This window comes from Metopolophium dirhodum, chromosome 2, assembly GCF_019925205.1.
Source record: "Metopolophium dirhodum isolate CAU chromosome 2, ASM1992520v1, whole genome shotgun sequence".
NCBI classification, from domain to species: domain Eukaryota; kingdom Metazoa; phylum Arthropoda; class Insecta; order Hemiptera; family Aphididae; genus Metopolophium; species Metopolophium dirhodum.
The window spans coordinates 22,244,974-22,267,621 of NC_083561.1; the positions used below are offsets into that span (position 1 = coordinate 22,244,974).

Here is a 22,648-nt window from a genome sequence, read left to right on the forward strand (position 1 = left end):
GATCATTGAGATTTGAGATGAACAATACTAGAAAATTGAAATCGTATAATTATATGAATAAGAATAACAACGAATATAATCTTGAACAAGGTTAATTTGAATTCGTATTTTTTTTATTAATTATTAATATTTTAAATTTATGCGTAAAAACATTAATATTTTACATATTCTTGTAATTTTTTTAATTTTTTAGTGCGTGTCTTGACACATTTTAGAGTTATATAAAAAAAATGTATTACCAATATTTTATGCATAATAGGGCATGCATATTTTTCAGTGAATTTTATGCACAGCCTATCTGATAATGACACAGAATAATTTAGATTGACAACTTAACTATTTATACTTATACGTACAACATATAGGTAGGTACTATGATTTAAATAAAAGAATAAGCTAATTACGTAAAATATTTTTACATATTATCTGTATGTTATGAACACATTATTATTATAACTATCTATATATAGGAATCAAATTTATACGTGTTTTGCATGTTTTTATACAAAATAAAAATTATGTATAGGTTTATTACTAGATTTCTATGTAGGAAATTAATTTCTAATAAAATCCCTTCACATATAAATCTTTGAGCATTGTTTTCTTACCCTAAATATCTAGAAATTTAAACATTTACGTGAATAATTTAATGAAAAGATGATGGTCTTATTACAGTTTTCCTAAAAAATTACTTACTGGGTTAATGCATTAAAAACTTTTAATTAAATTTATGTGTTATTTTAATCATCTAATTTTCAGTATGCTTTTTGTTCGACAGTAAAATATAATAGTATCTACTTATATAGTGGTTAGATTTGTTCAATGCTAAATTCTTAAACCATTTATTGGTTATTTTATTGTCATAATATTACAAATGTATTCTGAACGAAATATTTTAAGCTATTTTACATGTTGTAACAAGTGAATAGAATGAAAATAAACATTGTTAACATTATCTCAAAAATGTATTTAAAAATGTTGACATTGACAAAAATAAGAGAATAATGAATGATGATTAATGATTATGTAAATAGCGCTTTTATTGACACAATGCATAGTAATATAAATTGCAATGAATACATGCTGTGATCCATGACCTTAATGACAAGTTTGGTGAAATCTGAAAATAATATGTTCATATAATATTACAATGTTATAATTAAATAAATATTAAATATTATAAATTATTTTATTTTAATAAAATGTGTAACTATTCAATGGTTCATAATATAAAAAAATAGATACATCCAAAAATAGATCCCTACATAATTGCCCACTATAAAAATATTTGCTTTGCATTAAAAATGAAAATAAATAATACAAATTTCAATTTAATTTAAGAAACTATTTTATATGTTTAGGTACCTAACGTTAAACATGTCATCATATTTAGTTGTTAATAAATTATAGTGATAACTATGAATAAATAATAAAATTGATAAAAAAGCATGTATTTTATAAATACAATAAATAATTAATAATTATTCAACAAATAGGTACCTACCTAACTATTTTTTTAAGCATTAATAAAAATTAACATGGTTACCTTTGAACTATTTAGGTATAATATATTATATATATATTTGGTTATTTACATATTATATTTTAGTTTGAATAATTTTTTTACTGGATTGTATATTAATTGTTAAGACTACGTATTTATTTTTATTTTTTCATTGTAATTAATCAGTTTCTATACTATATGATATGTATTGTTTATTACTACCAAGTACATTAATTCAACTATAAATAACAATTTTAATTTATTTCATAGTTGAATAATTGAATATAAATATTAAATACCTATTAGGTACTTTTAATAAAATGTAACGTAAACTTAAGAATTATCTGTTCAAAATTAAATAGGTTATTTTATTATAGTATAAATAATTGTCATTCGTGAAATTAGATTGTTTAGTAATTCCAATAAAATAACGTTTAATCGTATTAATTAATAATAATATAATCTAATAACTTTATTGTGGTAAAAATATTTATATACGTGTCCGAGAATGTTGTACAATGTTGTACCTGCCTTTAAAAGAATTGGTTCGATATTTTTTCAAAATTGTTAGATTTAATACTAAAAGTGTATGTTTAAAAAAAAATAATACGTATATATTATATTATATGCAATTAAAGACTACTAGACGTGTTAGTTTGTTTAACTGTTAAGCCTATATTAAAAATTCCACAACAATATTATACCTATATATGGATTTATCAATTATCAATTGCAGTCTGCAGATAAAGAAAAAACATTTTTTTTTTTTAGTTTTTAATAGTATAGTTTTTAAAAATTGCGTTTAATACAGCCTTCATCCTAACAATGATTTTAAATTCCGCTAAACCATTTGCAGATACTCAATCAAGAACTAACTTAGCTAATATTTTGAACAAACGGAGAAAGTCTTAAATGGTTTTCTAATTTCTACCTATCTAAACAATGGGAAAAAAATAATGTCGATAAATAATGTATTCTGTACTGCAAAAATCCGTTATTATAGTGTACCACGAGGTATTGTATTTTAAAATATAAATATAGGATAAGCGTACATCTATGTGATGAGTGATGACAGATGACTGTATAATATTGTATAGGTACTGTATAATGATATTAAAATCCATCGCACCATTTGGTATTTCTGATTTCCACGTAAATAGTTACCTAGTTCATAGATAAATGTTAATATTTTCGTTTCATTTATGGGTGATCAACAATCCACAGCTTGGTATGCAATTCGTTGTATTTTTCCACATGACAAAATTGTAAGATATTCGTTATTTTATCCATGGTTAAAAAATAAAAACATGAGTAGACCTTATAGGCACTACAATAATCCGGCTCTGTGAATTAAAATCCGAGGTTGAGGGCTCGTATAATATAGTGACTTGACTGAACAATTGATGATACACGCATGCAATTTTCTTTTTACATTTTTATATCGTGCGCTGGTTGTGAATCATTGTGATGGTCACTTTCGAGCGCCCCCTATCTCGGTTCTCCGCGTGTAATTTTAGTAATACAGCTATTAGTAATACCATTGTTGGTCTATGAGTATAATACTATAATATAATTGTATAACTATATAAGGTCTACATGGTCTATGATAGGCAATAAGTAATAATCATTATTCGCATTTAACTTTGATAACAGAATATTATAACATTTATTATTTATTAGAAAATACTGTTCATAATAATTGTTTCAATTAACTTAAATATACCTATACAGGTACCTGTTTTATTTTTTTATATTATAGATTCAATATTCATTCAAAGATATATATCCAATGCAAATCATATTATAGCGTGGTGTTGATTGTTATACTAGCTAGGGTTTTAATTTAAATAAATATTTAAAAAATATAAATATACGTAGTCGCCTATACTTTTTAATTTTCCTCACGTAAAAAAGTATGCACGCCGTACGCGTGATAAAAATACTGGGACGAATGGTTGTTATTGTGTTAAGTACTACCTAGGTACCGGTCACACTTCGTTTACTTCAGCCACCGGTGCTTTATCATTATTTTAAATTTAAAAGCAATGATAAATTATTATAATCAGGAAACGACTTTGAGTGAAAGTTCGATGATTGCAGTACTATCTACTATACTTTTAATATTTTTTATTTAGACGTTGTTAAGTGTTAACATTTTAATTGATCGTAAAAATAATACAATCATTGTTTTTTACATAACTTGATACGATGGAATATTTTTGTTGCATTTGTACATATTTTGCAATTATTTAAACCAAAATATTGTAAATATATTTAAAAGTAATGGTAATGAAAATATCATTCAAATCTTACAAGGAAACGTATCATTGTTTTCTAGTCAAATTTGTAAACATTTTAGTAAGAGTGGTCCAATTAACGATGGTGAGGCTTTCATAATTCACGATGCATCGATTCATGTATACAAATATAGGAATAGGAAAAAAACCGTATGTAACTACACAGTTTGTTAATCATTTTTCGGGAATAATAGTGCTCAAAATGTTTCTTGTAGTAAATGTTATGAAATATTTAGAACAGAAATGTCAAATATGGCACTGCAATAGTATCGAGGTAGTTTTTTTTTAAAAATTGCGATTTATGGTATACATTTTTAAAAAATATCTTAACAATCTCTGGGTATTTTTAGTTGATACTAAAATACTTATGCTTTTGAAACTTTCTCAATTCAGTAAAATATCCCATTAATTTGTACAATATATAAACATATTATAAGAACCTTACCATTTTCTCATCGGTTTCCCATTCTCATAAGCAAGTTTATTATATCCGTGGATAAGAAACATCCAGTTCTTGCAATATGAATATTTTTAAGACACACAAGTCGTGAATTGTTGAATAAATTAGTTTCTATACTCTGATTAGTTAAATTATACACTACCTATATATTATAATGTAAAGTCTTTAAAAATTACAAATTGTTCATTAATAACTGTGTACCACATGAAGTTCATATAATTGCGAACATTTATTTTTTCTTTGCACGTGTGCGTATATAACATAAAACATTTAATAAAAGATTTTTTAAAAGATTTATTTTCAAAAGTACAGAACTGCAGTTTTAATAATATACTGAGTATAATATGTCGAGTACCTATATATGTTCGGAATACAAATAATTATTTTTTATTAAAAAAGCTATGTACAAATAATGAATATATGTAATCCAAAAAAAATTCAATTTGTAAAGGTATATCTAGTAGGTATCTAGTATATTATATATTATAGGTTTTAACTAAGTATAAAATTGAACAATAATAATGAATACTACCTAATTAGTGTTTTACTTGTCATTACTTTTTAGTTAATTTATATCTGTAAGTACGCGCACTTCAAAGAAATTATCTGATACACATATTAAGCAAACTAACATGTCAACTATCAATCATTATTTATAAAATATTTAACAATATTATCAATAGTTGGTAGACTTTCATTTCGGTATGGGTTGGCCAAGTAGCAACCAGCAACGTCTGAACAAAAGTAGAGTTAAATGTATTGTCATGTGGCTTATTTTTTTTTTATATTATATATAAAAATCAGACTAAAATCTGTTGACTATCCAATCCTCATTCCTGCTCACTATAACCAGTCCTACCACACACACCCAAATTCCAAGGTAAATTGCTATTAAAATATTCATCAGCGTGTTTATAGAAAGAAACGCTATATTTTCGTTGTTCATTTATAACACCTATACTCGAGGATTACATTTTTATATTTTTATAAACGAAATGAAATGCGAAATCCATAATTTCGCGAAACGTGCCTTAAAGGAGACGGAAGATAACTACCGACAAGCTCTAATAAGTTTATGGCAAAAACTACATCCCTCTCCAAAGCGATTATCGTGTCTATAATATATACCGCAGGGTAAAAGGAGAATGTGCTGTTGTCATATTATTATGTTATATTCCATTCCGAAACCGTAAAAACTGGAACACACTAACCCAGTATGCTTATGTTAATGCCTAAACTATACGTCATCGTAAATAGTTTTACGATGTACAATTCAGTGCATAATACATTTCAGAATTGCTTTCTTTGTTGTCGCAAGAAAACATCACACCGTCGTATAGGTAGCCTGACAATTATTGGACTTCCATTGTGACGCTGTTAAATATTATCAATCACAATGGGCTGGATTTTCATCTCACAATAAACCCATTCGAATGCGTATTGGAGTAAGTAGGATTTTTGGATACATCAAAGACCAATTCACATTCTGCTATTACCTACATCGGTTGGTGTGACGACAGCAGTACACGCGTCTGTACATTATTCTATACTATACGATGTTTGGTGTGCGATGACCTCTAATTTTTATTGCAATTAATTGAAAATATTCTTGATGGCGAGGCCTTGTGCTTCTATTTGATACCGCGTGTTTTTACGTATAAATTTGATGTTTATCACGAAAAATTATAATAAAAAGAATACGATATCGATCTAGAGCGGCTTCCGCGTATAATGTATTATATTGTACGTATAGGGAAAAATAATAATACGCCATTTATGAAATATTATTATTATTTAATTTATTCAACTCGACATTAATGGTATTAAAAAAAAAAAGAGTAAAGATTGTATAAATATCTACAAAGTTGATAAGTATAATATTAATTTTAAACACTTAAGTCGTACTTAGTACAAAAGTACTATTTGTATTTTGTATAAATTATGTATTTTATCTCTCACGTTTAAAATCTATTGTTAAATCAAATTCAAATTATCCTTCTTCGTTCCTGGAGTCGAGTATAGTGTAGGTATATATTAACTAATTATACCTATACATACTATACATACTATACATACATACTATAACTTATTACTATTATTATATTTAAAGTTAATTTTAAATTTTCCATACATTGTATTAACATTGAATAGTTGAATAATAAGAATAGTCTATTTTAGTACCTACATTAAATATATTTTCTAAACTATAGTAACATATTATTTTAAATACCTATGATGTATATAATATTTTAATTATCTTTTCTATAAATCAAAATTTTAGTACTCGAATAAAACATAAAATATGTAATATTTATGTAGGTATACAATCTTGATTTAAATTTACAATCGTTAGCTATAAAAATTGAACATTTTATACATTTTTAACTACAAAATAATTTACGAATATTCGTGATTTTGATGAAGTTTTCAATATTTGAACTTAAATGCTTCTAAAAAAAATCGCGCCTATGTATCATTAATATTCTTGAACTGCTAACATTACAACTTATGAGGAACCTAGCATTAAAAGTTAAAGATTTTTGATCTAACGAAAAATTCTTCATCGCTATTTCTAAAAAAAAACTAAAAAAAATGTAAAATTTGAATTTTCAATATTCTAAAAGTAGCTCAAAAAGAGTCAAAATATTTTGAAAATATTATCATGTAAATAAAATGATAAAATAAATATTTGCTGAACATGTCAAGTATCTACGGTTATTTATTTTTGGATCACAACAAAATCGTTCGATGAGAGATCGTTAGTTTATTGATGAATATCCAATGTCGTAATAATTTGAATTTCTATAACGCTCATAAAAAATTAATTTAAATGTATGCTCAATTTTTTAATAAAAAACTTATAAGGAATCTCGTAATAAAATTTCAAATCTTAGATATAAAATCTAAATTTTTATGAATTTCTAACTCAAAACAATAAGAATTTTTCGTGATTTCAAAGTTTTGTTAAAATTCCAACTTCTGCAGACGCTCATAAAAATGATTGTTAATTTATGCTCAATTTTTTTTTTAACTACACTAATAAATAATAATACAACTTATGTGGAACCTTGAAATACAATTTTAAATTTTTGTCCTAGCAAACATTTATTTATCGACAATAATTGAAAAAAAATTCTTAAATTTCTCATGCCTAAAAAGCATAAATATTTCAAAAAAGTCAAAATATTTTGAACATTTTATCATGTATGAAAAATGGTCATTTAAACATTTGGTAAACATTTGAAGTTCCTAGGAATACGATTATTCGTTTTTGAGTTACATAACAAAAGAAAAACCAATTTGTCGAAAACTGATTTTGTTTAATATTTAAATATTTAAATGCCTCTGTATCAAATTTGTATAGCATAAATTGAGTCCAAAGTTTTTTTAAAATTTCATTAGGCTTAGAAAATGATAATTTAAGAAACAGTGGATTGTTCCAAGTTTCATACGATCAATTCTTTTTGAATTTACAACAAAAAAGCTAAAATCGTGTTTGGTGAGAAATGATTTTTAGCATTCAATTTAGTCAACATTTAAAATATTCAGTCGCTTATAAAAAATATTTGTGGGATTACGTTTAACTTTTTTTCTTTATTACGGCAATAACAACTTATAAGGAACCTTGCAGTATTGAATTTTCAAGCTTTTTGACAATGTAAACAAATTGTATTAACATTATCTATATTTTAAAATTATTCAATTATTAGTCAAATGTCATTAAAAATTAAAAATAACTCAAAATATTTTTAAAATTATACCATGTATTATGTATAACAAAAACTATAAAATATAAACATTTAATGAAAATTTCAATTATCTAAGGTAGTAAAGTATATTTTGAATTTCCGTCAAACGGCCAATTTGGGTCAGTTTTGAAATTATATTGTAAATAACTTTAAGATTAATTAATCTAGAGGTATTGTCAATATAACATTCTTTTTTAGATAAGGTTTGATTTATTAATTTCTGTTGCATTTGAACTATAGAAATTATTCCTTCTATATTGTTTTGTATTTTTCTGCATGACCCATGTTGTACTGAATTTCGACAACATGAGGCACTCACGTTTTTCTTATGAAAAACCTATTTTATAATTTACTTAAACCAGCTTGGGGCACTATTTAAAATTTTTAAAAAATACTATACAATTTTCTGAATTTAACAAATATTTTTGTACATAGTGAATATATATTAACATTAAAAAAAAATAAAAACTTTCTTGTTTACCAATTAAATAAGTAGGTATTAAAATATGTAAATAATATTAAAAAACCAGGGTTGAATAACAGTGGCTCGAGTTGGACTAAATAAGTAAAACGTAATTAACAGAAATGTATGCAGGATTATAATAGTTTATAATATAGAGTAGTACATTTAACACACGTCCAAATATATTTTTAGATTCTGAGTGGAACGATGAATGTATTGATTTTACAATGATGTGTTTTTTTTATTTTTTTATTTATTTTTTATTTTTGTGTCTGTGTACACGATTATCAGTCGAAATAATGCTTTGACTTTCAACTTCAGAATCTTGTTCGATGGGAAAGTAAACCTAGTTGGTACTTTTGGGATGTCAAAATTTAAAATTCCCAATAATTTTCAAAAACACCGGGAGAAACAACATAAAAATTAAGGAAGAACGGGTATTTTTACGCAAAAATGGTTTCTGACAAAATCGATTTTGGTTTTTGGTGTACCTAACTCTAAAACAAATTAACGTATATACATATAAATTTTCATTGGTTGTTTATATTTGCATTTTCTATACACGATAAATTTTAGAAATATTTTTATTTGTTTTGAACTGTTTAGAAACATTTTCTGGTTTCCAATTTTATTAGTCTTTTTTTCTATGAATGTCAATAAAACTTTATTTGCTGGGTAAAAAAGCTTGAAAATTTAATACAAGGCTCCTACTATATTTATACAATGAAATTTTAAAAATATTAAAAATCCTTAGTCACAGTTTTTATTTATAAGTATTTAAAGTTAAAATATTAACAAAATACGGAAAAATCACGAAAATTAGCAAATTTTTTTTTAGTTGAGAATTCATAAAAATTTTTCTTTTTAAAACTAAAATTTAAAAATGTAATACGAGAATTCTCATAAGTTTGTCTACCTTTATCAAAAAAAAAATGTCAACAAGCAAATCAAATTAAAATTTTATGAGCGTTTGAAATTCATATTTTTAAAATATTGGATATTCCTCGATTTCTCATGTAGTGATTTTGTTACCTATTTTATTGTTATTCAAAAACTAATAACTGTAGATACATGAAAATTATACTGAATGTTTATATTAGCATTTTCTATACACGATAAAATGTTGAAAATATTTTGACTCAATTTGGGCTGTTTGCAGACATTGTCAGTTTTCAATTTTTTCAGTTTTTTTTCCCATAAATATCAATAACTGTTGAGTAAAAACCCGTAAAAATTTAATGCAAGGCTCCTAGTATATTGTTACAATAGCAGTTGAAAAATATTAAAAATACTTGGCACAATTTTTTTGTAAGCATTTAAAGTTCAAATTTTGACAAAATTTATCAAATCTTTAATTTAATAATTATTTTGTAGTTAAAAATGTATAATATGTTCAACTTTTATAATTGAGGATTTAAAATTTAAAACAAGGTTCCACCTAAATAGGTAAATATATGAATTACTTTATTCGCAATAATATCATCAAATATACTTAGTAATATACTAATATCATAGGTTGACTGACCGTTTTCGCTCAGAATCGTTTTTCTCATACAATGATATAATATCATTGAATTCAAATTTAACACCATCCATTACAGTGACCCACTTGTAATCTACTGAACAGCAGAGCGACATCCACTTTTTACTATCAAGTTTTATGTAAAACGTCTAATTTAATGAGTATTAGTGTAAGTTTTTGGACTTTTTCAAAATGGTAAGGGCCGTACGACGGTACAACAAAAATATTTTGAATAGTACCTACTGGAAATAGTCAATGCTGACCTTCTATTAGTATCAACTACTATAGATCCAATTTTCTATCAGTAACCACCCTCAAAGTGAAGATCAACCCATTTTTACTACTACTTATATAACTTATACACATAGACTTAGATACAAAAAACACTCATCCTTGTTAAATCAATACAATGGCTCAGAATCTAAAATTAAAATTTTAATTAATTAAATAAATTTCATTTACATTTTAATAACTATTAATCATTGTCATGTGAATATTGTGAGTTTTACAATTAATTAATACATCCTTGGTTAAGTATGACGTATATATTTTACTCAATTAATATTAAAATATACTAAAATGTTTAATTTAGATAAACTCGGACAATTAGTAATACGCCATTGAGTATATATTGTACAATACATACTATACATACACTAAATAACCTACATATACTCAATGGAACCTAATACTAAATTATAGTTAAAAAATTGATTTATATTAAATTATGTAGTTATTAATTTTTAATCAAGTAGGTACTTATAGCTATGATCTCAAATTAACCCATATAATGGTTTATTATAATGGGATATTTACTTTATACATCAATAACTGTATGTGTGAAATATAAAATAAATTTTTTTTCAATTTATTTTGGTACAAAAGTGCAAACTCTAATGGATTTTTATAACAGCATTTGATTTAGTATATTTCTTAAATCAGATGTAAAAACTGAAAGAATTATTCGTATAGTATCGATAACCCAGAGGTGTACTACCTAGCTAATACCTCCTCCCCTCCCCTTCCCTCGCGTGTGTGTATATTATGTGTGTTTAGTTGATGATTCATTAAATGGATCATTAAATCGTTTATTAGTGTGTAATTAGTGTCAATGACAACAATAATATATTGTACCACTCATGCACCTCCAGTTGATTTAACGCAGTCATTTGACACAGAACAATTAGATTGGAAGTAGTTAGTACCTACCTAATAATTAATCACTATAGATATTTCATCCGTTAACAGTTTGTTCCGGAACAAAATATAATATAACTACATTCGCCAGATTCATATATGAATTTTTTTCATTTTTATGGATGTTTTAGCTAAGATAACTATAGTTATAAATTAAATACATTTTATAATATGTGGATTTGTTATATTTTTATAATTAAACAATTTAATCTCGTTATTATTTGTCTTGTTTAAACTTTAAACAGTTATATAGGTTTATAACCATAAATTGTCGTTATTAAAATATGTCAATATTCTAAAATGTGTTAATATTTTTTGTAAACCATCGGTGTTTATAATTTGTATTAGGTAACACCTAGTTTATAATTAATATTTATTTATTTATCATAGTAAAAAAATGTATAACAAATAATATAGTCTTCATTTTTTTTAAATTTAACTTTAACGATGATAATATACTAGTTATAATAATGTTTATTGATGTTATATGTATTCTGTCATCATGACTAATGTAATTATTTATCAAACTATAGTATATAAGATCAACTATAAGTCTATAACGTCCAAACGGTATATTTCTTTTAGTTAAGAAAGCGTGTGTCAAATCAAATCACACACCGGAATTTCACCCAATCGTAAATCGCAATTTTAGCATTTTTCTCAAATTTACGATCAAATGTTAGAACTATTGTAAAAATCCTCATGAAATAGTAACTCTTACTGATTAGAGTTTATCCTGACAACTTCCTGTACAGTACCTACCTATACCGACGACAATATTATATAATGTCATAGATTTTATGCAGGTCGTAAAAACGCACGTGTACTCACTAACAACGTCGCAAGAGTTTGTCTCCGTAAAATTAATACATTATACGCCATTATATGTAGTAAGTGTCTAAGTACCTATCCTTTAACTATCAATCATTGTTGTTTTCTCGATCTAAGATTGCGACATAGTGCTGCCCTTGGGCCTTGGCTAACCTCATTGTCCCACTAACTCGTTGTACATGACTTTACACGTTTTTTCATTCAAATTCAACCCCGCGATGTTTGCCCATCGTACGTGCATGTGTATTATACGCACATATTGCGATCGATCAATAAATACAATAACAGCTATATAGCTATGTCATTTAAAAAGCGACACAGGGTCATTTTGGAAAATCAAAATTACTCGCTCAGACTACAATCTTTTTATCGCGTTTTTTTTTACTCGCGCGGCGTCTAATGTCTATATATGATAATATGCAATAAATATTTTACAAATATAATTTATTAACGAGCACAACGCCAACAATTACTATAAAATTATATATATATATATATATATATATATATGTATATATAATATAATAATATTCACTACGACCACTCGTCAACATATTGTATTATCATCAGACGCCACTAATAAACATTACCATAATAAATTATTAAATTGGTTCAATACAATTTAAAATTTAAATATGGACAATTCAACACTCTCGTGCGCTAAACCATTATACATCTACGTTTGCCTTCCTATCCTGCAGTTACAATTATAAAGAAGTGTTGTGTGCGAATTTAGTTATTTACTACCAACTTTCAAACGTAAGTGATGCCAAGGTGGTATATCAAAAATCACATTGTAAATATTTTTTGAAAGTTTTGATGATCGAGTAATTCTCACTTACGATACTCAAACACGTTTACGTGTAATAGGTACCTACAAAGTATATAATAATTAAAATATATTTTTGAAAGTATTTAATATTAAGATAGATACTTTTAATTACATTTTAACGCGAGTCTTGAAATTATAGGATAATATTATGTCAAATTGTTGAACGAACACTATGAAATATTATAATGATTTTATTAATATATACAAGTTTATAATGTGAAAGTCGTATTGAAAAATTATAAAGGTAGGTCATGTCGTACGCAAATTATTTGTAAGTAAATAAGAATATTTCAATTTTTAATAGAATGAACTTGTATATATAGATAACATATACACATAATGTAATTTCTAGGTAGGCCTATCGTAGAGCCCAGTGGCGATATATTTTTCAGGTGTAGCAAGAAATAATTTTACCCACCCACCCACCCCCTCACATTCTCAAAATTATATTATTTTATACATTTTATCATATTTTAATTAATAATATTAGTAAATATTAAGGTACAAACCAATATAATCTGTGATTAATAATGAACATATTTCAAGTTAATTATTTTATGTTATTATACCCACCCACCCCTTATTTTCAAGGTGTAGCGACCGCCACTGGTAGAGCATAATATATTTTTAAAACCATTTAAAAACTTACAAGATTATCTATGTTTTTATAACTTAAAATATTGAAATAAATCCTAGTGGAAAGTGGATAAATATTTTACTCTCAAATATGTGTGCCTACATGAAAACACATGTTATATATTATATATATAAATTATAGTTTTCTAAATACTACTGGTATTTTACGTTAATGTAGTTTTGTCAGTAAAAATCGTTACACAAATCCGTTATAAAAGGAAATATTATATACCTATATTATAAAGATTTATAACGACTGTTTTTATTACAGGTCTAGCATGTGGATCACCAAGTCACGGAGAAAACGAACAATCATTTGGTTACGACTCTGGAGAGCTTGGTAAGGATAATAATTCATAATGTAATTAATAACAATTATCGTGTGTGGTTAGATTTCTGAGCTTTAAAATTCTAAGGTCAAGGTAAAACTTTTTAACTGATGACCGAGTCTTTTATAATATAATATATAAGTGCAATTATAAACTAATAAAATCCGGATGAATTATTTTATAATATTATCGATTACAGCATTGTTTATACGAAAAAATAGTTCACAAGTACAGAGTCGAATAATACCTACCTATATATAATATTATTTATAAAATCGATCTGATTAATGGCAAGATGAAAGTAGCTATAGCTTAACTAAAAATTAATTAAAACGCAAAAAGTAAAATACATCGTAGTTTGTTCGTTATAAAGTAATATAGCATGTACATTGTACATGTTCTTACGTAATTTGTGGAAGAATAAATTTGCTTGGAATAAATACCACACGGATTATGTATCACTTTAATTATGTAGGTAGGTACTTCATAAATGAGCCCTGGTTGAATTCCATACTGTCAACCAAACGTCGCAAGTTTTCCCGATTACGGTATGCGTTAATATTACGTTTATAAGTTAAAAGTATATACCTATCAAATTTTAATTCATACAATTCTACGCTCTCTTAAAGACTATATTATTTGTTTATTTCTAAGACATTTTATTTAAGAAATGTGAAATGGATACCTAATTCAATCACACATAGCCATGAGTTATTATTTATTTATTACACGCATTAGAACATAAAATATCAACCTAACATAATTGAGTTAATTAACAAAAAAATATGTTCCATTAGGTATGCAAATCTTTAGGTAGGTACCTATTTAGATTTTAGGCTGCTATAAAAACAACAATACGCCAGTACCTAATATTATTAAATATATAACTAATATAAGAATTATAAACAATTAATAAGTCAAGTTATTCATTCTTCGTCGTTTCCAAAAATATGAGTGGGTCGTATTTTACTGTTTTTGAGTTTTTTTAAATATTAGTAGGTAGGTACCTAGGATTTCCTAAACATGGTTCATTATCAATAGGTTTTTTATGCTCATATAACTGCTGCCTCTAATAGTATAAACAAAAGTAAGTGCTACACTGATATATATAAATCGATGACATAGAAAATATGAGCAGATATTTGTAAAACTGATACATTCCTTGCTACTGTATAGATCAGAATCTAAAATATATATGTGCTGTATACGTTACATCGTAATTTGAACTTAAAATTTATTAGAGGACAGTCGACAGAGGTACGATGACAGAAGCTGATATGTCACGTTTAAGTATTATATATTGATATGTTTTAATAAAACATTATACAAATATACGCATTACACAATACGGTAGGTATAACGTATACAGTACCTGGTAGCTCGTTATAATGTCTAAAGATGCATTCATAATAACAATTTATAACCTGCAGACTTGCAATTTTTTTTTTTAGTTTGACTAAATGTAGCCCAGTGCTATCGAAATTTATATCATATTACCTACCACGATTTAAAATATGAAATTTTAAAGTGCTTATTTTTGTAATATGTTATTCTATAGTATAAGAGGAAGAAGTGCGAAGAATATGTAAGTTTTTGAATGGAGACTCTATTTTTATAATTGTTGTTGTTTGAGGGTGGGGGATACCATTTTTTGCTTGTTTTCGTTCTTATAAGTTTTTAAGCACTTATTATGATTATTTTAGGAGCTTTATTTCGATCCCTTATTATAACCATTTGCAGAAAAATTCTAATCGTTTTGAAAATTGTGCAAAAAGTTTCATGGCTTGTTTCATGTCATACTTTAAAAATAAAGTTTTACATTTAAAAACTTATACCTAATAGTTTTGCAAACTTTATATTCCATTAAAATGTTAGTAACTATATGCATGATATACATATAGTAAATAGAGTGCAGAATTTGAATCACATTTACATCCACTTAAAAAGAAGTGTTTTTAGGAAATATTAGTAGTAATTTTATGGTACATAGTTTATTGTTTTTAAATATTTTATATTTTAGTCGATAATATCCCACAAATGTTTAAAAGATTGATCAAAGATTAAAATTTAATTTACTATGGATTTTTCGGACCTTACATTTTACAACCACTAATTTTGGTAACACCAACATATTCATAAGTATGAATACACTTTGTAATGTACCAATGACCACAATTTCGTTAGGTAATTTGATATGCACGAATACACAAAATAATAGTTATAATTAAGTTTACAACTTGACCATGGCAAGAGAGAATCATATTTTTAGCCTGTAGGTATACTTAGAAGGTACCCTAAATATTAAACTAGTTTCATAAAATAATTAGGTATAATATGTAATACCAATAGAATAAACAAAGTATAAAATAATTAAAATACCATCATTTAATATTATTTTAACTTTAATATTATTTGCTGTATTTAAACTTGATTTTTAAATATAGATAAATTTAATTTTAACATAAAACCGTGTTATTGGAAGCATTGATGTATCCATAGAATTTTTATATAAAACTCATACAATTAATGCATTAGGTGTCTGTATTATCAAATAATAAATATTTAAAAATAATTAATAATTGATAGTCATAATTTTTTAAGTACCTAGGTACTTAAGTTAGGTTAAAAAGCATTTCTTATTAATATAATAATAACCATACAAAACATGTAACATATAATCAACTCTAATAGCAATATTAAAATATTTTTAAAGAATACCACAATGATCATATAGGTACGTGGAAAAAAAATTTAAGACAATATTTAATATATTTGTTAGTAGTGGTATAGATTATATTATAACTTGTTGAGTGGTGGAAAATACATACCTAGGTAAATTAAATATACCTAATGATATCTAGACATTTTAATATAATATTGTAAAATATTAAAACAATTTTAAGTTTGATAATGTTTTTTTTATTAAAAGCTTTAAATAACAATAATAAATGAAATTTTTTAGCAACCGGGTTAGTCAAAATTACATAAATAATAAACATTTTTATTTTAGATCCTTCGCATTGGGCAAATGAGTATAAAACATGTTCAGGAAAATATCAATCGCCAATCGACATCGAGGAGAATCTTGTGACAAAAGTAAATCTACCACTTTTACATTTTCACAATATTGACACACTTCCCACAACAACAACCATAACAAATAATGGACATACAGGTAACGTTGATTTATTTATTATCTACTTATTTATTTATTTTTAAAAGACAAATTAATTATAAAATATCAAATTGTTCAACAATTGTCAAAGTATAAACAATGAAATACTATTGCATGTGTATATGACGCTTAAACATTTATAGTTGGCATATCAGAACAACACAATACCTAGATTTAAATAATATTATACTAAGTTACTCAAGTTCCACAATATTCAATAGATAGTGAAAACATTCTACCCTTTTCTAAACCGTTGGCTTAAATAATACATATGTGCAGTAATTTTTCCAAATATGTCATAATGGAGATAAGGTTATAATACTTAAACAATTTCCATAACAAAACAATATGTACGTTTTTCTAACAAAATTGTTATAAATGTATATCTATCACATACAATACTAATACGCTTTATTAAGAAAATAACTTAACTTATCATATTACTATAGGTAGAGGTCAGTAACAATTATCAATTGTTTAGTTTAATTATTAAATTATTATAGATATTCATTAATATATTTTTTTTCTTAATCAATAAATAAATTATAAAACCACTAACCAATTTATGTAAAACATTATGTAGGTCCATGCCTACAAAAGTGTATACAATGGGTAGAAGTGTAGTGAATTTTAAAGGTGTAATGGAAGTTTATACAACTATATATCGGCAGATTACCGTGTGCCATATTATTATTTTGTACACAGTTGTGAATTGTGACCAAATAAATTGAATATCAATAAAATCGATAAAACCGTTTATGATAACTGATTTAGATTTATAAGTAATGCAAAATAGATATATATATATATATATTATATGTAATAAATAAGACTACCTAATGTATGTACAGATGTTAAATGTTTGATGGGTCGAACACAAGCTCTGGAAAAAGAACAACTATAAGTACTACTGTAGTAATTTAATATACCTAAATCAATATGTTAAATAATACACAAATAATATTATACAACATGTGAGTCAGTTAATTTATTAATTGCTTACCAATTGGTAGAGAAACATACATTTAAGTATTTCTCAGCATACTATGCTTTGCTAAATGCATTTAAAATATATTTGAAACATATTCTAACTTGAAATAGTATTTTATAAAACCATAGAAAAAATTAAAACACAAAACAAAATAATTACAACTATCTATATAGAACATTGGCCATATTATAATAGGTTACCTATGAAAAACATGAATTGGAACCTATTACCTGTATGGCGGTTACATCTCTACTTTTGTAAAATATCATATTTTACATATAAACTACCTAGGTGCCTATAATATACTCAATTTTAGTCATATTTATTAAAAACCTAGTTGGATTATTATACCATATTGTCAAAAATACTTATGATTATACAATGAAACTAAGGAATTGTCATTAACAGACTATGAATAGGACATTCTCTTAACTATATCTTACAAACAGAGATTATAGTCATTAATCTTAGTCACTTGTGATGTTCGAATTTCAATGAACACACACTGGGAACGACTTGGATAAGAAGATAAATAGTAAAGACCCTACTATTGCTACTATTCTTGAAGCATACAAGACTCTATTCAAATTTCCTAACCAACATTAAGAATGATTCCAGTTGAGGAACACGCATATATACAGATATTTTAAAATAGAAAACATAATTTACAAATAAGAAATGGAAATACAGTTATTATATTATGTTACTATGGGTAAAATAACTAATGGTCAATGGTAATTCATTAGTAGTATACTGATGTACAATAGAAGAAAAATCCAAAGTATAATAATTTCCTACTTAAAATTGATCAACAATAAAAATACATACCTACTTGTAATTCTATAATCACTTGTTGGATAATTTATTTATTATTATTTAAGTATATTTTTATCAGGTGATTTTAATCCTAACTTACTAACTTAGTGTAAAGGATATACCTACCTAAGTATTAAACAGTAGTAGGTAATAATTATAAATATATATATTATATTATTATAGGTATTACTGGTACCTATTAGATACATGTATTTATTATAATATAGGTAGTCAAGGTCTAATGTTACAGCATACAGGGAATATATATTGTATAGGTACTATATGTCAAGGAATAAATAACAAACTCTTTTTGTAAATTATGTACCTACAATAAAACTTGTAATTGTATTATAATGATTAATATAAGTGTTTCAATGATTTTTGTATACTTAATGATAGAGTAAATATAAAACTTAATAAAGAAATTAATCACTGCATTAACTATTTCAAACTTAATGACATACATAAATACGGAATTATCTTATATGGCTAATCTTAAAATAATCCCATAAATATACTACCATTATTTTAATTTGTTCTCTTTACTTTCCCACTTTGAACTGTTAAACTACTGTTTAATGGTTACAATAATTCATTGTATTCTGACCACATTTGCACTGGACTAGAATATTATATAAAAGTATTATGGCATGCAGTGCACTTCCTATGTGTATTATGTAGGTACCTATGTTCTCTCCATTGGTACTCTAGATAATTTATATAATTTTCACGCTTGAATCTAATATTAATATTATCTACCTTATTAGATAGCATTCACCTAATTAGTAATTATCCATACCTATATATTATACATTTATACGTAGAGCAAACATTAATTAAAATATTACATTTTATCTCTACAATACGTACCTAACCTAACCCAACCTACCTACACTACATATATAAAAATAAATTTACAATTTGTATGTAGGTTATAGAACTTTTAACTAAATGTAAAAAGACAAATATTATACTATAAAAAAATTATTATAGTAGGAACACACTATAACAGAGGTCATCAAATGGAGACGACAAAAAAAAAAGTAAAAACCATTAATATTATATATGTATACTATATTATATAGTGTTGTAATTTATAACTTGTTCATTGGGTTTTACCGAAGTCTGCAATTTTTATGGCCCATCAACAATTTCAAGATTCCTAATCTGGCTCTTCAAAATAATTAATTGTTGACCCCTGCACTATGGTATAGAGTTCATTACGAATCTCTCAGATAATCATAAATGTTATCTTGTACCATCAATGATTGTATCTAAACTCTATAAGGTTCAAAGTTTAGACCAACAATTACCCACTACATGGTTGCTTACTGCTTAATATGTAATTTTTCCAGTCCACAAATTCCATTTTCCAACAAGAATCTCAAAATAAATCATGCATATACAATTCAAAACGATGCTTAAAACAAATATAATATATTTATACTTAATTAAAATAGATAAATTGATTTACACGTGAAATATTGGTAGTAAAAATATCGATATCAAAAATAATTATATATTTACCAATGTATTATCTTCTTAATTATGTGACGAGCATTTTAAATTTAATTTTCAATGTTGAAAGATATCATTTCTTTAAGATGTATATTTTTGGCTTTCAGCAAATCATATTCTTTTATATAACAATCTAGTTCCTGTTTCTCCTAATGAAAATAAAATATTGTGTTGAAATGTAACTATTTATTTAGGTTAGGTATCTCTACCTATCTAATAATATATTATATACATATTATGTATATGTATTCTTATTAGATTCTGAGAGGAGCGATAATTATATTTTTACCTTAGATATATTATATGTGGCATTAAATTCTTTTATTTGACTCTTCAATTCAAGCAATCTATTTTCTTTTTGTATCAGTAACTCAAAATTTTTATTATATAATTCTGATAATACTTTTTTCATATTCAATACTAGGAAAAAATATAATGTTATTAATAATTTTAAGAGAAACATTATTATTATTCTCTATATTATACTAATATAGAAGGAATTAAAAAAAGACATTTTGCTTAGTATTTTCACCTGTAGGTTAGGCAAGTACCAATGACAAAAAAAAAATTAAATATTTATAATAATATACCTAATCCATGACTTTTTATTTATTTTTCTCGTGATATGAATATCATACTCACCTAATTTCGCATTTCCTGCAGTTGATTTTATTTCAACTTTTTTTTCCAATTCCAATACAGCAATAGCCTTTTTTAATATAATTAAAATAAAATAAATTTTATAATTTAGTCGTTAAAATTTAAAACAATACATTTTTACTATTTATATAGGTATCAAAAAAAAAGATGTACCCTTTTCTATGATAAATTAATAAAATTACCTTTTTAATATTTAATAATGATTTCTCCACTTCATCAATAGCACCTATATAATTTATAAAACGTTTATGATAAAAATAATTACGAAAAAGAAATTCTTCTAGGTATTATAATATTGTTATAATAAAATTTACCAACTTGTCTAATTGCAATTTAAAAAAATAATGATCTTAGAGATTTGAAATGTTTAAGTTTTTATTGTAAGTGTACCTAAAGTTAAGATCCCTGATCCATATCAAAAACCAATTTTCATTTAAATAAAATTGTGCGTATAAACAATAAAAGTTTTCATTATATTGATATTAAAATATATATTAAATATTTATACTTAAATTATAATATCATGTTATATTACTTAAACTGTATTCAACTTACTATTAACATTTGAAATCAATGTGGGGAAGTTGCTTGATTTATGGATCATATCTTTTAACATTTTTACATATTCTTGTAACTTGTTTACTTGTTCTTCAGAAGTACTAATTTTTGATTTTAACTCTAATACACACTTCATTTTTTCAATAATATTCTGCATTTTCTGGTATATTACCTGCAAATTTAAAAAACAAACATCAATATAATACCTCACATAATACATTATGTCATTGGTACTTAAAGCCCGAAATTCTATGCATTTAAATGTTGTTGAAGATGATACATAAGGTAAACTATGCAATTATACGCATTATATTATTATACTGACAAAAAAATAATTTTAAAAAAACCACTCTTTTTGACACTAAAAAGGGTACTAAACTATTACACATTTTATAAGAAACAAAGAAATACTCAGATAGGTAATTAAAATAATTAAAATTAAGTACATTTTTAACAGATTTAAATATAAAAAAGCGGGTAAGTGGATGACGCTCTGCTGTACAGTAGGTTACAAGTGGGTCAATGTATAATGGATTGTATTAAACTTGAATTAAATTATATAATATCATTGTATAAGAAAAATGATTCTGAGCAGAGACGGTTTGTCTGTCTGGATTTTTTATATTGTTATTTATTATAGCCTGCAGGCTGCAAGTAAGTTATATTAATATTATTTTTTATTCGTTGCTATGGTGTTAGATAAAGCGTTAGAAATTAAAACCCCATTTTTAGCAGTTTTTTGTAATTTGTCGGTAATTTTTCCCGTGGCATTAAATAATTATTGAGAAAATCAAAAAATGACCTCTCTAAAGTGCCATTTTGATCCAATTTGCAATAATATAAGCTACTGTAAGTTGAAATTGAAGCACTCCTTCTGGTAGAAATTTTGTATACAGAATAAAAAAAATAAACACCTTTGTAAAACCACTAGATTCTTCGCTCCGCTCAGAATCTAAAAATGAAATATTATAGATTTTCTAAAATAAAATTAAAATTAAAAAAACTAAAATCCAGTGTGAATATTGTAGATCATTTAAAATAACACATTTAAAACTCAGAACTCTTTTTTCGGTCATATAGTGTAGCATACATGACAATATTTCAACATAA

The 22,648-nt window shown here is 25.2% G+C and overlaps 2 protein-coding genes across 2 annotated transcripts in view; one reads left to right on the top strand and one right to left on the bottom strand.

Annotated features, from left to right (window-relative positions):
• Positions 1–22,648, top strand: part of LOC132939344 (carbonic anhydrase 2-like) — a 35,781-nt gene that overhangs the window by 7,905 nt on the left and 5,228 nt on the right. Inside the window, exons 2-3 of the mRNA XM_061006448.1 lie at positions 13,763–13,831; positions 16,831–16,995. Coding sequence (XP_060862431.1) covers positions 13,763–13,831; positions 16,831–16,995 — 234 coding nt within the window. The remainder of the gene's footprint in view (positions 1–13,762; positions 13,832–16,830; positions 16,996–22,648) is intronic.
• On the bottom strand, positions 994–22,256 carry LOC132939345 (uncharacterized). Its single transcript, XM_061006449.1, has 6 exons — positions 21,536–22,256; positions 21,163–21,206; positions 20,963–21,029; positions 20,610–20,740; positions 20,330–20,469; positions 994–1,120 (listed from the first exon to the last, which is right to left on the bottom strand). The coding sequence occupies exons 1-5, from the start codon at positions 21,756–21,758 to the stop codon at positions 20,371–20,373; spliced, it is 564 nt and encodes a 187-aa protein (XP_060862432.1). The 5' UTR covers positions 21,759–22,256; the 3' UTR covers positions 994–1,120; positions 20,330–20,370.

Coding starts and splice junctions, on each gene's coding strand:
- LOC132939345 (XM_061006449.1), bottom strand. CDS start 21,758: ATGTATTATGTGAGGTATTATATTGATGTTTGTTTTTTAAATTTGCAG. Junction 21,207..21,535: donor ATTGATTTCAAATGTTAATA/GTAAGTTGAATA, acceptor TAAATTATATAG/GTGCTATTGATGAAGTGGAG. Junction 20,470..20,609: donor CCACATATAATATATCTAAG/GTAAAAATATAA, acceptor TATTTTCATTAG/GAGAAACAGGAACTAGATTG.